At 43.5% G+C, this 15929-nt stretch overlaps 1 protein-coding gene across 3 annotated transcripts in view; it reads left to right on the top strand.

Annotated features, from left to right (window-relative positions):
* SLC38A4 (solute carrier family 38 member 4) overlaps positions 1 to 15929 on the top strand; it is a 209610-nt gene that overhangs the window by 139776 nt on the left and 53905 nt on the right. For all 3 annotated transcript variants that reach the window (XM_038740866.1, XM_038740868.1, XM_038740867.1), the window contains exon 2: positions 590 to 822. In XM_038740866.1, coding sequence (XP_038596794.1) covers positions 590 to 822 — 233 coding nt within the window. The remainder of the gene's footprint in view (positions 1 to 589; positions 823 to 15929) is intronic.

The raw sequence follows: 15929 nt of genomic DNA, 5'->3' as shown, positions 1-15929 counted from the left end.
GCTTTACAAGCTGAAAGTTCCTTGCAGGCAGGGAACGTGTCGACCAACCCTGTTGTAATGTACTCTCCCAAGTGCTTAGTGCAGTGTTCTGAACATAGTAAGCACTCAGTAAATGCCATTGATTGATTGATGGATGGATTCACCCTGGAATGCTGCTGGGAAACCATGTGTTTCTTCTCATGTGTTAGTTTTCCATCAGGATCAAACAGATATTGATCAGGTTAACCCAGTGCCAAATCCATCAGCACTTAGAACAGTGCTCAGTGCTTAGAACAGTGCTTGGCACATAATAAATGCTTAACAAATACCATCATCATCATTCTTGGTGGTGAAACAGGCACTTTTTGAATGTACTCTTTCCAAGTCAATAAGCCACCAATGACCATAGCTGAAGTTTCCCAATTTCCTCTCTATAGCTTAGCTTTGTTTTTTGGTGAGCTTTTTTGCATCAAGATCCATAGTGGTGTTCGTTTATCCATCGATTTCCCAGGCCGCAGACGTTTCCTTTTTTAGTATAAGCTCAATGATTCACACTCATTTATCTAATTTGAGGGAAATTATAATGAGTTTTTGTGTGTTCTGTTTGCAGAACAGAGTGTTCGGAAAGTCAACACATGGTGCGGGAACCTTAAGCAGAAAGCACAGTATATTGTTTGCACTGAAGGAGCTGGTGTGGAGAGGAAAAAGCGCTGACACCACTCAAATGGATCGCATGGAACTGCGAAAAGTCAACATCGAACTTGATGAGGAGAGCAGTAGTGGAGAGAGCATTCAAGACAGCTACACAGAGATGGAAGATTTAGAAAAGGTCACAATTAGCAGGTAGGCCATTTTCAAACCATCGGGATCAATGTGAGGACTGAAAAGTGCATTCCGGGAGGCAGCATACAAAGTGAACTAATCTGTTAATGATTTCTCTGGGAGGCTGGGGTGTAATTTTCGTTCCAAATGATGAAACAAAGTTGGTGGGGTTCATTTTATTAAGCCCGCAGACACTCCACCTTCTCCAGCAAAATAACACTTTGTTTACTCAATATACTTTGAAATGAGTGAATCTTCTTGCCTTCCTGTTCCAAGCAACCTACATTGGTTTGGTATCTCTGGATGCTGTTGGGTATCTGTCACAGAGATGCTAAGGAATCTATCAGTTTGGGAGTGTACTCAATGAAATGAGGTTATTCCCACTTGCTTATGAACGACTCCATTTACCGGCAAACTTTGCCGAGTCAAACAAAATACCTCAGGAGTCCATTATAGGCCCTGCTTGAAAGAACCTGAAGGACACCATGACTGAAGACTGCATATTTCCAAGAGAGAGAGAGAGAGATCCACCTCTATTAAAGGAATCTGTGGCTATTCAGTTTAGAACTGCTCATGAAGCCCTTACCATTAATTAGCCTTGGAATTCTCCAGAAAGCAGGCATCCTGTCCTTGGGAATTCAGTCTCTTTGGAATTCCTTGGGTGTTGATAAAAGCAAAGCCTCTCATTGACTTGAAAGGAAGTTTCCTAGAGAGACCAGCCTGAAGGGGATTACAGAGAATGAGGAGATACTTGCCTGGGAACACTTTTACATAATGGTCCAGCTTTGGCCCACAGAGGGCAATTGCTGTAAGAGAAATAATGCTTTATATCAAAATTGGCAAGATTGCTTAGTGATTTGTGCAATAACAACTTTCACTTGTCCTGGCTCTCACACTGACCATTGTTTAACAATTTTAAGAGCACTTCTTTTTGGGTTTTTTTTAAGAGCAGGATTTTTTTGATCCCTAGATATGTTTACTGAGATTCATAAAGATGCTTTAGTTGAGAATTGCTGTTATTTGTATTTCCAATTTGCATCATCTTCTTTCTCCAGGATATTTTAAAACAAAATGGGACAGTTTCTATTTTATTTTCTGCAAATTCTGGCTTCTTAAATGTTTTCTGACCAAAACTGATCTCATGACAAAAGAATAGCTGCTTAAATTTTCATTGTAAAAATAAACAAGTGGAAACCTCAAAATAATCAGATGAAATTATCTTTCTTTTACTTAGTAATTCAAAGTGGTACAAACCTGACAGAATTCTTGGAATTTGGGGGGGTTTCATCCCAATTGACCCTGCATTCTTTGCAGATTTAAGTTAGTTACTTTACCCACACAAGACACACACACCACCGCATTGTTTTCCCATAACATAAAATTGAATTTTAATGATAATTAAATGCTTTAATAACTACACATACAGAGAATCTGCGTGGCCTAAGGGAAAGAGCACGAGCCAGGGAATCAGAGAACCTGGGTTCTAATCCCAGCTCTACCAATGCCTCCCATGTGAACATGGGCAAGTCACTTCACTTCTCTGTGCCTCAGTTTCCTCAACTGTAAAAATGAAGATTAAATATCTGTTCTTCCTCCTACTTAGACTTTGAGCCCCATGGGGGACAGGAACTGTGTCCAACCTGATTAGCCCCAGCACTTAGACCAATGCAGGACACATAGTAAGTATTTAACAACTACCATAAAGAAGAAGAATAATGTAACAGCCTTAATTCATTAAACTTCAACTGAAAGTCTTGAGCTGCCTCAGTAGTAGTCATACAATTTATTAAACACTTACTGTGTGCAGAGCACTGTACTAAACACTGGGAGAGCATATACAGGTGAGAGCTAAACAGGGTTCCTCTCCCTCAGTGATGCTCAGTTCTTCACAGAAAGGGAGTATTATATGGCAAGTAAGAATTTCTTCAGTGCATCATCTCAGTTCCATGGTGAGAATTGATTCTGGTCAGTTCAGGCAACCCTGTGTTTGGGTTTCCAATCTGCAGCTGTTTGCTTTCTTCAGCACATTTCAATCCATGGAACTGGGTTTTTAATGCAATTTTATTTTGTTCAGAGTCATACATTATTTGATTTTGTGTAGAATCTGACTTCTCAAATATTCTCTGGCCCAAGCTGACCTCAAAACACTAGAATAGCCGCTTAAATTTTTATGGCAAAAATATACCAGTAAAAACTCTGCAAAAAATCATACAGAATGATCTCTCTTGGTACTATGAATAAGAAATGTTCCAGAATACCCAAGAATAGCAGAGCCTGCCGTAGTGGCCTAAACATAAGTGAGGGAGTTAGTAGGACAACTTTAAGGAACGCAGCCAGAGCTTGGGGTTCTAGGTTCAGATCTGCCATTGGCCTGTTGTGTGACCTTGGGTCAGTTCCTTGACCTCTCTGTGCTGTGGTTTCCTGTCTTGTGAAATGAGGTGGCAGTGCTTCCTCCCTCCCAAGAATGCAGTAAAGGTAAACTAAGGTAATAATAAGCCGAGAAGTGTCACGGCCTAGTGGAAAAATTGTGAGCCTGGGAGTCAGACGACCTGGGTTTTTAACCCAGCTCGGCCAGCTGCTCGCTGTGTGACTTGGGGCAGGTCACTAAACCTCTCTGGTCTCAGTTTCCTCAACTGTAAAATGGAGTTTCAAAATCTGTTTAAACCGGTTCTCCCTCCGACTTAGACTGTAAACTCAAAGTGGGGCTGGAACTGGGTCCAACAGGATGAATTTGTATCTGCCCCAGTGCTTAGAACAGTGCTCGTCATATAGTAAGGGCTTAATGAATACCATAATAATATTAGTAGCTATAATAATGGTAATGTATTAATAATGCTAGTACCAGCAATGGGGTTCATTAAATGCTTACTAGGCACCAAGCCCTGGGTTAAGTGCTGGTATAGGTTCAAAAAAATTTGTACATTGAGGTGGAGGCAGCACTGTCTCCATCACAGGAATGCTATTTATGTAAATTAAGGTAATTCATTCATTCTTTCATTCAATCGGATTTATTGAGTGCTTACTGTATGCAGAGCAGTGTACTAAGAGCTTGGGAAGTACAAATCGGATGCATATAGGAATGGTCACTACCGAACAACAGGCTCACAGTCTAGAAGGGGGAGACAGATAAGAAAACAAACCAAGAAGACAGGAGTCAATACCATCAGAATAAATAGAATTACAGTTATATGCACATCATTAATAAAATAGAGTAACGAATATGTACAAATATACACAAGTGCTGTGGGGAGGGGAAGTGGGGAGGGCAGAGGAATGGGTGGTGATGGGGAGGGGAGGAGGAGGAGAGGAAAAGGGGGGCTTAGTCTGGGAAGGCCTCCTGGAGGAGGTGAGCTGTCAGTAGGGCTTTGAAGGGAAAAAGAGAGCTAGTTTGGCGGATGTGTGGAGGGAGGCCATTCCAGGCCAGAGGTAGGACATGGGCCGGGGGTCGACGGCGGGACAGGTGAGAATGGGGCACAGTGAGGAGGTTAGCGGTAGAGGAGTGGAGGGTGCGGGTTGGGCTGGAAAAGGAGAGAAGGGAGGTGAGGTAGGAGAAGCAGGGGGGATGGAGAGCTTTGAAGCCGAGAGTAGTTCTAATGCCGGTCCTGCCACTTGTCAGCTGTGTGACCTTGGGCAAGTCACTTAACTTCTCTGTGCCTCAGTTACCTCATCTGTAAAATTGGGATGAAGACTGTGAGCCCCATGTGGGACAACCTGATTACCTTATATCTACCATAGTGCTTAGAACAGTACTTGGCACATAATAAGCACTTAACAAATACCAACATTATTATTTTGCTTCATTTGAAGGTTGATAGGCAACCATTGGAGACTTTTGAGGAGGGGAGTGACGTGCCCAGAGCATTTCTGTAGAAAGACAATAGTCACCACACCCTAATCTACATCACCCTACCCTCAGCCCCACAGCACTGATGTTCATATCTGTAATTTATTTATTTCTATAAATGTCTGACTCCCCCTCTAGGCAGTAAGCTCTTTGTGGGCAGGGAATGATGATGATGGTATTTGTTAAATGCTTACTATGTACAAAGCACTGTTGTAAGCGCTGGGGGGATACAAGGTGATCAGGTTGTCCCACGTGGGGCTCACAATCTTAATCCCCATTTTACAGATGAGATAACTGAGGCACAGAGAAGTGAAGTGACTTGCCCAAAATCACACAGCCGATATAAGTGGCGGAGCCCGGATTAGAACCCATGAACTCTGACTCCCGAGCCCGTGCTCTTTCCACTGAGCCACGCTGCTTCTCTAATGTGTATATCAACTCTATTGTATCACACTCTCCTAAGCATTTAGTACAGTGCTCTGCACACAGTAAGTTCTCAATAAATACAATTGATCAATTGATTGATTTAACCTTAAGACTCTTGATATATACCTCACCCTCAGCCCCACAGCACTTACGTCCATAATTTCTTTATTTATATTAATGTCTGTATCCCTCCCTAGAGTGTAAGCTGCTTGTGATCATGGAATGTGTCTAACAACTTGGTTGTATTGCATTTTCCCAAGTACTTAGTGCAGTGTTCTGCACACGGTAAATGCTCAGTAGATAACACTGATTGATTGATATAGTACTATTGATTATTCATTATGAGTTCCAGTGCAGGGCACCCAACTGGGTCCCAACTTCTCCCATAATCCACAGAGTAAGGGAAAAAACGAGGACACAAGTACTGTCTCACACATCCCTCCACTCCTTTCCCTTCCCCAACTCACTGGGCCTTTGTTCTAGGCTCTCTCCCTGAATTTTTTCCTTCCTTTTATCTCCAAGCTGTTTGGTGATGCAGGTAGCATAATGGGAAGGGCACAGCACAGGACCAGGAGTCAGGAGACCTGGGTTCTAATCCTGACTCTGCCACTTGTCTGCTGTATGACCTTGGGCAAGTCACATAGCTTCTCTGTGCTTCAGTTTCCTCATTGGGAAAATCTATATTACAAACCAGTTCTCCCCTTTTTTGTGGTATTTGTTAAGCATTTATTACATGCTATACCTATACAAGCACTGGAACAGACACAAGATGCTCAATAAATATGAATGAATGAATGAATGAATGAATGAATGAATGAGCCCCCTCCTTCCTCTTCCCCTCCCCACAGCACCTGTATATATGTATATATGTTTGTATGTATTTATTACTCTATTTATTTATTTTACTCGCACATATTCTACTTATTTTATTTGGTTAATATGTTTGGTTTTGTTCTCTGTCTCCCCCTTCTAGACTGTGAGCCACTGTTGGGTAGGGACCGTCTCTATATGTTGCCAACTTGTACTTCCCAAGTGCTTACTACAGTGCTCTGCACACTAGTAAGCACTCAATAAATACGATTGAATGAATTGGACACAGTCCAAGTCACACGTGGGGCTCACAGTCTTAATCCCCATTTTATATATGTGGTAAATGGAGCACAGAGACGTTAAGTGACATGCCCAAAGTCCAACAGCGGGCAAGGAGCAGAGTTGGAATAAGAACTAAGATCCTCTAATTTGCAGGTTGTGCTTTTTCCACTAGGCCACACTGCTTCCCTCTCCACTAGACTGTGATCACCACGTGGGACAGGGACTAGATGATAATAATAATTATGGTATTTGTTAAGCGCTTACTATGTGAAAAGCACTGTTCTAAGCACTGGGGTTGATACAAGGTAATCAGGTTGTCCCACGAGGGGCTTACAGTTTTAATCCCCATTTTACAGATGAGGTAACTGAGGCCCAGAGAAGTTAAGTGACTTGCCCAAAGTCACACAGCTGATAAGTGGCGGAGCCGGGATTAGAACCCACGACCTCTGACTCCCAAGCCCAGGCTCTTTCCATTAAGCCATGCTGCTTCTCTGCAGATCTGATCTGTCATGTTGTGCCTCAGCGCTTAAAATAGATCTGCTCCAGAAAAGGAAGTGTAGAAGTCCAACCCCTGGAGTGGACTCCAAATTCAGCCCTCCCGCAAGAGGCCAGGTCTCATTAAAGGTCATGGGTTCAAATCCCGGCTCCACCACTTGTCAGCGGGGTGACTTTGGGCAAGTCACTTCACTTCTCTGGGCCTCAGTTACCTCATCTGTAAAATGGGGATTAAGACTGTGAGCCCCACATGGGACAACCCGCTCACCTTGTAACCTCCCCAGTGCTTAGAATAGTGCTTTGCACATAGTAAGCGCTTAATAAATGCCATCATTATTATTATTATAGACCTCCAGCCGGAGAAGGTGTCCCAGAAGGTGAGGGAACTGTTTCTGAAGAAGAGTGGAATTATTCCTGGGAGGGAAATACCTTTGGAGGATTGGAATGGGCATGGTGTATCTGGGAGGCAGGGGTTGTCCCAGAATCAAAGCCATTTCTCAGATGAGATGAACTGTGAGGGTAAAAAAATCGAAGGGTGAAATGTGCCAGATTATTTGGATGGGCAAACAAATCGGGCCAAAATGTATCTGGAGCAGGAATGGATCTAGGTGAACCTAGGAATGAACATAAAATGTTTAAGTTCCTGACTTTTTAAAGAAAGTTATTAGGTTATTACAGCTCTTTCCCAACTCCCCAAGGTTTTCTTTCCCTTTCACTTCATCTCATCATTTTTTTGTCTTCACGATAAATCAAATTCCCTGATCTTCTTATGTTTAGCATTCAGGGTTTGCAAGGGGCGGGGAGGGGGGGAATCTGGGGATTTATAATACCTTCTTTGCCCTTGATCAATTTTTCAGGGTCTTCCCCCACCATTATGAACTACATGGGGCATAATTGGAAGCAGCAAGCTGTTGTGGATAGCACACAGGCCTGAGAGTCAGGAGGTCATGGGTTCTAATCCTGGCTCTGCCAGTTGTCTGCTGTATGGCCTTGGGCAAGTCACTTCACTTCTCTGGGCCTCAGTTACCTCATCTTTAAAACGGGGTTTGAGACTGTAAGCCAGACTGTGAGCCCGTCTCTATATATTACCGACTTGTATTTCCCAAGCGCTTCGTACAGTGCTCTGCACACAATAAGCGCTCAATAAATATGATTGAGTGAATGAGTGAATGAATGTAGGACAGGGACTGTGTCTAGCCCAATTTGCTAATATCCACCCCAGCACTTAGTACAGTGCCTGGCCCATAGTAAGTGTTTAACAACTACCACATTTATGATTATCAATTATTATCCTTATCATACATTATATTGTTAGGATGCACTATACCAGGGTCACTACAGTTCATCATCGGTCAGGTGTGGGGATGGAGCAGCAATGGTGGCAGCAAGCTTTCTGTGATCTTTTTTTAGGGAAGTCGATTACTGGAGAAAGAGCATGGCTTAGTGGGTAGAGCACAGGCCTGGGAACATGGGTTCTAATCCTGGCTTCATCACTTTTTCTGCTGTGTGACCTTGGGCAAGTTGCTTCACTTCTCATTACCTCGGTTACCTCATCTGTAAAATGGGGATTGAGACTGTGAGCCCGACATGGGAGAGAGATTGAGTCTAACACAATTTGCCTGTATCCACCCCAGAGCTTAGTACAGTGCCTGGCACATAGTAAGCACTTAATAAATACCATAATTATTATTGTTATTATATATTTTCCCTGTATGTTTTTCACTGGCAGCAAAACAATGTGCTTAAAATATCTGTGCTCTTCCCCCCTTAGACTGTGGGTTGGAGACTGTCAATCTGCTTATAATATATATCCCAGCACTTACCACAGTGCTTGACAGATAATAATCAATCACTCAATCAATTAACCATAATTACTGAGTGTTTTCATTCATTCAGCCATATTTATTGAGCCCTAACTGTGTGCAGAGCACTGTACTAAGCATTTGGGAAAGTACAATATAACTGAGTTGGTAGGCACGTTCCTTGTCTGCAAGGAAGCAGCATGGCGGAGTGGATAGACCACAGGCCTCGGTGTCAGAAGGTAATAGGTTCTAATACCTGCTCTGCCACTTGTCTGCTGAGTGACCTTGGGCCAGCCACTTAACTTCTCTGTGCCTCAGTTACCACATCTGTAAAATGGGGATTAAAACTGTGAGCCCCACATGGGACAACCTGATTACCTTGTCTCTCCCCCAGTGCTTAGAACAGTGCTTCATTCATTCATTCATTTATTCAATCATATTTATTGAGCGCCTACTGTGTGCAGAGCACTGTACTAAGCGCTTGGGAAGTACAAGTTGGCAACATCTAGAGACGGTCCCTACCCAACAGCGGGCTCACAGTCTAGAAGGGGGAGACAGACAACAAAACAAAACATAGTAACAAAATAAATGGAGTAAATTTGTACAAATAAAATAGAGTAATGAATAAGTACAAACATATATACGTATATACAGGTGCTGTGGGGAGGGGAAGGAGGTAAGGCGAGGGGGAGGGGGAGAGGAAGAAGGGGGCTCAGTCTGGGGGGAGGGGGCTCAGTGCTTGGCACATAGTAAGCACTTAACAAATACCATTATTATCCAGCACTTAGAACAGTACTTGGTACATAGTAAGTGCTTAACAATTATTATTATTATTACTATTGATAGCACAGATTGTAGGGATCACTTTCCAGAAATCAAATGTAAGGATTGCCTAATGCCTACCTGTGGCATATTGGATAATGAAAATGAACAAAACCAGAAATCAGCGTGCTGTCAAACCAACAGTTAAAGCTGACTCCCCTCTTCCTGGAATCTCTCTTTTTACACCTTCGTGTCAATTCCTGCCAATTTTTCCATTGGAGGCATTGTGACTTAGTGGGAAGAGCACAGGTTTGGAAGCTAGAGGCTTGGACTGTTGTCCCAAATCTGTCACAATCCTGCTGTGGGACCTCAGGCAAATCACAGCTTCTCTGCGCCTCCCTATTTTTTTCTTCTGTAAAATGGGGAAAATGCCTGTCTCTCCCTTACAGGGTTGGTGTGAGAATAAAATGAGGTAGTTGTGATGTGAAAGTGAAACATTGTTAATACTGTATCATTTCTCTCCTTGACTATTGCCTCAGCCTCCTTGCTGGGCTCCCTACCTCCCCACTTTCCCTGACCCAGTCGATATTTCACTCTGCTGCATGGATCATTTTCCTGAAAAATATTCAATCCTCACCTCCCTGACTCAAGAATCTCCGGTCACTGCCCATCCACCTCTGCCTCAAACAGAAACTCCCTACCATTGACTTTAAAGCACTTAGTCAGCTTCCTGCAAACTACTTTACCTCACTGCTCTCCTACTACAACCCAATCCACACACTTCACTCCTCTAATGCCAACCTACTCTCTGTTCCTCCATCTCATCTATCCCAAAGACCCTCTTTTTGGCCTGGAACTCCCCCCAACCTTTATCTCCAACAGACCACCACTCTCCCTACCTCCAAAACCTCCTAAAATCACACCTCCTCCAAGAGGCCTTCCCCTTGACCAAGCTCTATAGACCCTCTCATCTGCATAATAATAATAATAATAATTACCTGTATATATGTATATATGTTTGTACATATTTATTACTCTATTTATTTATTTATTTTACTTGTACATATCTATTCTATTTATTTTATTTTGTTAGTATGTTTGGTTTTGTTCTCTGTCTCCCCCTTTTAGACTGTGAGCCCACTGTTGGGTAGGGACTGTCTCTGTATGTTGCCAACTTGTACTTCCCAAGCGCTTAGTACAGTGCTCTGCACACAGTAAGCGCTCAATTAATACGATTGATTGATTGATTGATTAATAATTATGATGGCATTTGTTAAGCACTTACTATGTGCAAATCTGTGCACTTGACTGTGAACCCCTTACACACTTTGAGAATCATCCCAACTCCACAGCACTTATACATATATCCTGACACTCTACTTTTTCCTCTACCTGTAATTTCTATTAATATATTATTATTATTATTATTAATAATAATAATAATAATAATAATAATAATGGCATTTATTAAGCACTTACTTTGTGCAAGGCACTGTTCTAAGCACTGGGGGGGTTACAAGGTGATCAGGTTGTCCCATGGGGGGCTCACAGTCTTAATCCCCATTTTACAGATGAGGTAACTGAGGCTCAGAGAAGTTAAGTGACTTGCCCAAAGTCACACAGCTGACAATTGGCAGAGCCGGGATTTGAACCCATGACCATAATATCTGTCCCCCTCTCTGGATTGCAAGAGTTCCCGTCTACCAACTCTATTGTATTGCACTTTCCCAAATGTTTAATACAATGCTCTGCACATAAGTGCTTAGTAATCAATCAATCAATCGTATTTATTGAGCTCTTACTGTGTGCAGAGCACTGTACTAAGCTAATACTATTGCTTGATTGATTCTTGAACTGTTATGAAATGTGTATTATTAGTCTCCTCTAAAAATGATCCCTCATGGCTTAAGGTCGGAGGTTGTATAAAAATATCTTTGATGAGTCATTTTTCATACAAGGAGTGCCACAAAATTGTCATAATTTCAAGAATTTGTTTCATGAAAAGGAATTGCCTTTTGGCAGCTTCCTGCATTAATAGTGCTGTATCTAAATGGAAGTACTCTTAAATAAATGAACTGCAAAGCATCCAGCTCATAAAGTTGCTTTAGGGTTGACGAGCCTGAACCCCCGAATAATAACTATAGCTTAAATCCAGGTGATCTTCTCTGTTATCACTAGCTACTGAACCTGCTCTGATTTGACTGAAAGCTCGTTAGGTGCAGGGAACATGTCTACCAATTCTGTAGTACTGTGCTTTCCCAAGTGCTTACTACAGTGCTCTGCACGTACTGCGCTCTCAGTAAATACCACTGTTGATGGTGATGATGATTTTACTAGTTGATGAACTAAGGAAAGGCATAGTGTAAGTGGTCTGTAATCCGAAGAAAAGGTTTTCTTCTGCACACTTAGCTTCTCTTTCACTCCTGATGTTTCTTTTAATAGATCCCTTGACTTTTCCATTCATTAGTATCAATCAATCAGTGGTATTTATCAAGTGCTTACTGAGTGCAGAGCACTGTACTAAGCACTTGGGAGAGTGGATTATAAGAGAGTTGGTAGACACATCTCTGCCCACAAGGAGCTTACAGTCTAGACCACAAGTGCTTTTCCCAAAGTCAGTCAATCATATATACTGAGCACTTACTGTGTGCAGAGCGCTGTACTAAGCTCTTGGGAGAGTAAAATATACATGGCTCAGTGGAAAGAGCATGGACTTGGGAGTCAGAGGTCATGGGTTCTAATCCCGGGTCTGCCACTTGTCAGCTGTGTGACTTTGGGCAAGTCGCTCAAGTTCTCTGTGCCTCAGTTCCCTCATCTGTAAAATGGGGATTAAGACTGTGAGCTCTACATGGGACAACCTGATTACCTTGTATCCTCCCAGTGCTTAGAACAGTGCTTGGCACATAGTAAGCTCTTAACAAATACTATCATTATTATTATATAAGAAACATAGTCCCTGCCTGCAATGAGTTTACAGCCTAGAGGGGAAAGAGAGATGTTAATATAAATATATTACAGAGAATACGAGGCAAGAAGTGCCTAATAAATGCCATTGATTGATTGATGAGAAAAAGACTGAGCTGCCATAACTGTCTGTAAACTAATTTCTGTCTGTCCTTGGAACTGAAAGGAGCCACTGACAATAAAGTCGCCCAGCGGGTGTGTGGATGGATCAAAAAGTCAATGCAACAGCTGCAGTGCCAAACACACCATGCACTCACAAAGACCATCCTAGGTATAAGCCAATAGGAAAACACCAAATGAGGTGCATCCTGAGGTCAGGGCCTGAAGCGTTTTGAATGCACAGCAAACTGGAACTTGGTTTTGTTTTGTGCTTTTTTATTCTTGATATTTGTTAAGAACTTACTATGCGCCAGACACTGTTCTAATCACTTGGGTAGATACAAGCTAACGAGGTTGGACACAATCCCTGTCCCACATTCATTCATTCAATCGTATTGATTGAGCGCTTACTGTGTGCAGAGCACTGTACTAAGCACTTGGGAAGTACAAGTCGGCAACTTATAGAGACGGTCCCTACCCAACAACGGGGCTCACACCTGGGGCTCACCGTTTTGATCCAGGTGAAGTAACTGAGGCACAGAGAAGTGAAGTTACTTGCCCAAGGTCACACAACAGGAAAGTGGCAGAGCTGGGATTAGAACCCAGGTCCTTCTGACTCCAAGGCCCAGGTTTTATCCACAAGGCCATGCTGCTTCTCTGTAGGTTGTAAGCTCATTTTGGCCAGGGATCATGTCTACCAACTTTATTGTAGTGTACTCTTCTAAACACATAATGTAGTGCTTACATACAGTAAGTGCTTAATAAATGCCATTGACTGATTAATTGATTGTCACCACAGTTGATATCTATCTGGAGGGAAGGCTAGCATCAGGCAGAAACTCCTCACCCTGGGCTTCAAGGCTGTCCATCACCTCGCCCCCTCCTACCTCACCTTCCTTCTCTCCTTCTACTGCCCAGCCCGCACCCTCCGCTCCTCCTCCGCTAACCTCCTCACTGTGCCTCGTTCTCGCCTGTCCCGCCATCGACCCCCGGCCCACGTCATCCCCCGGGCCGGGAATGTCCTCCCTCTGCCCATCCGCCAAGCTAGCTCTCTTCCTCCCTTCAAGGCCCTGCTGAGAGCTCACCTCCTCCAGGAGGCCTTCCCAGACTGAGCCCGTTCCTTCCTCTCCCCCTTGTCCCTCTCTCCATCCCCCCATCTTACCTCCTTCCCTTCCCCACAGCACCTGTATATATGTTTGTACATATTTATTACTCTACTTATTTATTTATTCTACTTGTACATATCTATTCTATTTATTTTATTTTGTTAGTATGTTTGGTTTTGTTCTCTGTCTCCCCCTTTTAGACTGTGAGCCCACTGTTGGGTAGGGACTGTCTCTATATGTTGCCAATTTGTACTTCCCAAGCACTTAGTACAGTGCTCTGCACATAGTAAGCACTCAATAAATACAACTGATGATGATGATGATGATGAAGGCTGGCTCCCTGAAGACTCTGCCTATTAAAACAGATTAGATTTCTTAAACTGTATGCCCCATGCGGGACAGGAACTGGGTCTAACCTAACTTGTAAAAATAATAATAATAGCTTTGGCGTTTGTTAAGCACTTACTAAGTGCCAGGCACTGTACTAAGCATTGGGATGGATACAAGCAAATTGGGTTGGACACAGTCCCTGTTCCACATAGAGCTCACATTCTCAAACCCCATTTTACAGATGAGGGAACCAAGGCCCAGAGAAGTGAAATGATTTGCCAAAGGTCACACAGCAGACGAGTGGCGGAGCCGAGATTAGAATGCCTGACCCAGGCCCCAGGCCTGTGCTCTATCCACTATGCCATACTTACCCAAGCGCTTAGTACAATGCTTCTCACATAGTAAGTGGTTAACAAATACCACAGTTATTTTTTAATTAGAGGAATAGGGAAAAAGAAAGGGAGGAAGAAGAGCACAAAAACTAGACTGCCTTACCTCAAAAATAATACTACTAACTGTGGTATTTGTTAAGTGTCTACAATAAGCCAGTTGCTAGGGTTGAGACAAGATTATCAGATGGGAGACCAACCTTGTCCTACATGAGACTGCACATCTAAGAGGATGGGAGAGAGGAAATTTTATTCCCATTTTTGGGCTGAAGAAATGGAGGCTCAGAGAAGTTAAGTGGCTTCTTAAGCCCTCTAAATTCTAAGTTCATTGTGGGCAGGGAATGTGTCTTGTTCTTTTGAACTCCCCCAAGCACTTAATAAAGTGCTCTGCACACAGTAAGCTCTCAATCAATACAATTGATTGATTGTCTGCTTAAGTGATTTTTAAAGATCACCCAACAGACAAATGGCAGAGCAGAGATTAGAACTCAGATCTCCTACTCTATCCTAATCCTCCTCGACCTCTCAGCTGCCCTTGACACTTTGGATGACCCCCTTCTCCTCAACACACTATCCAAGCTTGGCTTCACAGACTCCATGCTCTCCTAGTTCTCTTCTTATCTCTCTGTCTGTTCATTCTCAGTCTCCTTCATGGGCTCCTCCTTCCCCTCTCATCCCCTTACTGTAGGGGTTCCTCAAGGGTCAGTTCTTGGTCCCCTTCTGTTCTCTATGTACACTCACTCCCTTGGTGAACTCATTAGCTCCCACGGCTTCAACTATCATCTCTACGCTGATGACACCCAAATCTACATCTCTGCCCCTGCTCTCTCTCCCTCCCTTCAGGCTGGGGTCTCCTCCTGCCTTCAGGACATCTCCATCTTGATGTCTGCCTGCCATCTAAAACTCAATATGTCCAAGACTGAACTCCTTATCTTCTCTCCCAAACCCTGCCCTCTCCCTGACTGGAAAGGTGTCACTGTAAATGGCACTACCATCCTTCCCATCTCACAAGTCTGCAACCTTGGTGTCATCCTCGACTCCATTCCCTCGTTCACCCCACACATCCAGTCTGTCACCAAAACCTGCTGGTCTCACCTCTGCAACATCACCAAGATCCGCTCTTTCTTCTCCATCCAAACCACTACCTTGCTGGTTAAATCTCTCATCCTATCCCGACTGGATTACTGAAACAGCCTCCTCTCTGATCTCTCATCCTCCTGTCTCTCCCCACTTCAGTCTATACTTCACGCTGCTGCCCGGATCATCTTTGTACAGAAACGCTCTGGGCATGTTACTTCCCTCCTCAAAAATCTCCAGTGGCTGCCGCATCAAGCAAAATTCCTCACTCTCGGCTTCAAGGCTGTCCATCACCTCGCCCCCTCCTACCTCACCTCCCTTCTCTCCTTCTACAGTCCAGCCCGCACCCTCTGCTCCTCTGCCGCTAACCTCCTCACTGTACCTCGTTCTTGCCTGTCCCACCGTCGATCCCTGGCCCATTTCCTCCCCCTGGCCTGGAAATGCCCTCCCTCCACACATCCACCAAGCTAGCTCTCTTCCTCCCTTCAAAGCCCTACTGAGAGCTCACCTCCAAGACACCTTCCCAGACTGAGCCCCCTTTTTCCTCTCCTCCTCCCCGTCCCGCCGGCCCTACCTCCTTCCCTTCCCCACAGCACCTGTATGTATGTTTGTACAGATTTATTACTCTATTTTAATTGTACATGTTTACTATTCTATTTATTTTGTTAATGATGTGCATATAGCTTCTATTCTATTTGTTCTGATGACTTGACACCTGTCCACATGTTTTGTTTTGTTGTCT

This window comes from Tachyglossus aculeatus, chromosome 2, assembly GCF_015852505.1.
Source record: "Tachyglossus aculeatus isolate mTacAcu1 chromosome 2, mTacAcu1.pri, whole genome shotgun sequence".
Lineage (NCBI taxonomy): Eukaryota > Metazoa > Chordata > Mammalia > Monotremata > Tachyglossidae > Tachyglossus > Tachyglossus aculeatus.
Note: the sequence above shows the minus strand (reverse complement) of the source record. Positions and strands in the feature narration are given on the sequence as shown.